Genomic DNA, 4040 nt, shown 5'->3' on the forward strand with positions numbered 1-4040 from the left:
ATACAGAACTCGCACCTGTAATGCAATACAGAACTCGCACCTGTAATGCAATACAGAACTCGCACCTGTAATGGCGGCACGGATGTGTTACTGTATGATATATTACATTATATTATTTAGCTGGACGTTGGCTAATATTTAACACAATCTAGTTTATAATTATAACGCATATAGTTAGTTATTCATATCGTTTATCGTATGTATTAGCCTGGTGAAGTTAAGTACACCCACTCACTGGTGTCGTCCAGCAATAGCCAATAACAGCGCATCTTTACAATCTACTTAGGATCAATTATTAATCTACTTTAGATTAATTACTTTAGGATCTAGTCTGTTCGTTAGCTGTAGGCAGTTAAAGCAGACGGTTCGTAGATGTCATAGCAAATGGAACAATAAATCTTGTATTTCACTCATTAACTCCGTCTTCTACGCACTCAATTATCATGTTACAATAACCAAATATATATTTCAGGTAGGCCTATATTTGTGGACCCCCGACCTTTGCACATGTGCATCCAATCTTCGTTGTATCCATCCAGCTCCGTTCGGTCGGTGCAAACCTGCGACGACGAGAGAAACGACCGGAAGTAGCCGATGTCGTCGTCGTTCAACGTTGCGAAGTTGCCGCGCCGCAGCTGTGGATAGCGCTTGCTAGTCAGCTCCACCTGTATCGTCGCTCTGAGACGGCGTAGGAGATTAATTAAATTTTAATTACAACGATTTTCCGATGACGCAATGTTTATCCGATTATTTCCTGATATTCGCATTATATGTCACTCGATGATTGATAGGGTTAGGAAAAATAAGCGATTCATTTTGGCTATAAATTACAGCTTCTGCATTACGATTATAAAATATTAAATGAGACACGATTTCATTGATTATAAAATTGAGGAAGAAGCTTGTAAGTCGGCGTATATCGGTTATTTATAGCTTTCACGTCTAAGCATTCTATCATTTAATGCATGGATATCTATTACATATATATAATGTAGTTTACATGCTATCATATCGCCATATCATTGGATCATCGCAGGCTTGCAGCGGAGCGAAGAGCTATAGTACTACTACTACTAGAGCTACCATGTCATAATCATATGCCAATCGCTGCTTGCATCGTCAATTAGGACGAGAGCAGCATCACTTGATCGCATGTACCTGGATGATGAGATGGAAATGTAGCGCTGGCCTGCATTCCTGAGCAACGGACAGCAGCTACGAGTGATTCGCCGAAAATGGGGGCTCATACTAATATTAACCATTTTAATTGGAGACATGCAAGAGTGACACTGACAGTGCCAGTGCAGTGCCAGTCAGTGGTGTATGTCGTCGATTTCAGTTCAGTTGGATCACAAAATCAAATTGAATTATTCACTCTTACACCATACAACACACGCCGCACGTGTTTGTTACTTATTTCTGAATGGCTCTATCACGTCTCGCCCCTATTTCACGAACAAATAGTCACTTTCTAGCTCCATCCCAGGCAAGTGTGGTTCACTGAGCAGTTCTGTGAGGTTGCTAATTGTAACTGAAATCGTCTGGCTGTGTTATTACATAGACGGGTACCCGTCCCTTCTCCCAAGCTTGATATAGCGATATATCGAGTTTGCAAGAAGGGACGGGTACCAGTCTATGTTCTTTACTGTCGCTGTGCATTTTATGCACTGCTCACTCTCTGAACTCCGATATCGTGCACGCCCCTACACTCTGCTCCCAACAAAAACTGTACCCGACTCCTTGTCGCTGAGGCAGACCACCCGCTCCGCAATAGCATTTTATGCATTGATTGAATTGAATTGTACTTCTTGTACACGCCCTCTCCGGTATGTCTAAGACAATACATAGTTAGCATAATAAATATAGAATGATGGTTTGGCCAAATATGTTGAACTAACAATCAAAATAAATGTTCTGCAAGATTTAACAAATTAACTATAGCCCCGGTTTTACCATGACACATAATATTTTGCTGAGAGGGTCTATATAGCACCCGGGGTGACTGCCGGAAACCGGTCGACTATACCGAAACGCTACCTTTTGCTCACATCGATATGCCTGACCATACCTCGCCTACACCCTAACCCTAACCCTAACCCCAACCCCAACCCCAACCCCAACCCTAACCCTAACCCTAACCCTAAACCCTAACCCTAAACCCTCATCCTACCTAACCTAACCCTAACCCTAACCCTAACCCCGTCATCCGTACCCTACCCTAAACCATATCACTATAGTGGACCATGGTACGTTCGGGCTATACCGGACCGTACCCAGGGTACGTTCCGGCCGTACCCTGGTGGACATAGACCTTATGAGCAATACTTCGCGTACATACTAAGTTGCATTTAGTGCGCATGTTCGGGTTTCAAGTGAGCATCCATAAAAATGCCGTATAGATGATACCATTGCTACACAAAAATCTGGTCAAAAAGAAAAATGGCCAATTTGTTGTTGTTGTTTGCGGAATTAACCGTATGGAAATGCACTTAGGTAGTACCACGTGGACATCTCTGCGTATTTGCTTTATATTTACAAATATATTAAAGGGGCCGAAATCCATGCACAGTGGTCGGACTCTGGACTCGGAGTATCGCCTTCCATTGTAGGAGAATTATTTTGTGATTGGAGTGGGTGCCATTACTTGGTTTGTCTCTATAGACGGGCACCGCTCTTCTCGTCTAATGCGCCTGGTATCAGGCTTGACATTATCATTTCGGTCATGCTTCCCGTCTTGTATCATGGACTTTGCATACATACTGCACAGTGCTGCGTGATAACAACATACGCCACACTTGCTAAAGTGTAAGAATCAGAATGGACAGCGTGTAAACACTGGAGTACTCGTCTCGAATGAAGAGAAAGGAATATCGTGCAAGAAACCGACAAGATAGCACCAAAGATGCAAGGCGCCGTTGAAAGTAATAGATCTCGATCATAGCCGAGGTTGCACTATTCTGTCTCCAAAATACTGTGTGGTGGGATTACGTTTTTCGTTATATTCTGTCGCAAAACGTACAGGTGTCTAACCAGCACAGACCAACAATCTACTGCAGCCCTCCAACCCAGGATCAATAGAGCTCCGAACTTTTTCCGTTTCACCCCTATCAAAATGAACGGACAGTCTTAGGCAGTGCTGGAACTCAAAAAACGCATTGGCACCTATCCCTCGGTATGACGTCAGGAGACCAAAGCTATTCGACGGCATTTTGTACGCTAGTTCCAGATAAACTAAAAGTTTGAATTGATCCAGAGGATGAAAGGAACAAGACCACATGCGAAGGTCAGAGGAATGCTGTTGCTCCCGCGTCTAGTGGAGCCAAATGCGGCGCGGACTCGTCGTACAAACAACACGATAAATTCACAGGGCACCGCTGATCAGAAGTTACACTACGTGCCGTACGGGCAGTTCCTCCTGCTATTACCCGTTCAGCTACCCTGGCCTACAGGCATAACGAATCTAGTTCGGTAAGGAGTGGGGTATTATCGGCGACACTGCTACAGAGAGAGTTCCGTCCCTACCACCCTGATGACGTCATGGAGCGTTGCAATGGCACTATAATATCTAGAGACGAAAACTCGACCCTTCCTTCAGGTTCTCACAATTCCAATTCAGCTATTAGCTTATATTTTTTTTCACACTGTTTGTTGCTTTGCACCCCCCTCCTCACTCTTTTGATTCTTCATCATCTCCCGCTATCTCGTTGCATCGCTCTTCTTTTTTGTTCTCTCTACTCTCTCTCTCTCTCTCTCTCTCTCTCTCTCTCTCTCTCTTCCTCTCTACTTCTCTCCTCATCTCATCTCTCTCCTCTCTCTCTCTCTCTCTCCTCTCTCTCTCTTCTCATCTCTCTCTCTCTCTTCTCTCTCTCTCTCGTCTCTCTCTCTCTCTCTCTCTTCTCTCTCTGCTCTCTCTCTCCTCTCTCTCTCTCTCTCTCTCTCTCTCTCTTCTCTCTCTCTCTCTCTCTCTCTCCTCCGTCGCTCGCTCGCTCGCTGCCGCTCGCATCGCTCGCTCGGCCTCTCTCTCTTCTCGCTCCATCGCC

General features: G+C 44.6%; 1 protein-coding gene across 1 annotated transcript in view; it reads right to left on the reverse strand.

The window, feature by feature from the left end:
• The window catches only part of LOC106813061 (D-2-hydroxyglutarate dehydrogenase, mitochondrial-like), a gene marked incomplete at its 5' end in the record, with an annotated part of 6816 nt that extends 5322 nt beyond the window's left edge, over nucleotides 1-1494 (reverse strand). Inside the window, 2 exons of the mRNA XM_014817105.1 lie at nucleotides 500-678; nucleotides 1469-1494. Coding sequence (XP_014672591.1) covers nucleotides 500-678; nucleotides 1469-1494 — 205 coding nt within the window. The remainder of the gene's footprint in view (nucleotides 1-499; nucleotides 679-1468) is intronic.
• Between the last annotated feature and the right edge of the window lie 2546 nt (nucleotides 1495-4040).

The sequence above is a fragment of the Priapulus caudatus genome, unplaced genomic scaffold (assembly GCF_000485595.1).
Source record: "Priapulus caudatus unplaced genomic scaffold, Priapulus_caudatus-5.0.1 Scaffold721, whole genome shotgun sequence".
Classification (NCBI taxonomy): domain Eukaryota; kingdom Metazoa; phylum Priapulida; class Priapulimorpha; order Priapulimorphida; family Priapulidae; genus Priapulus; species Priapulus caudatus.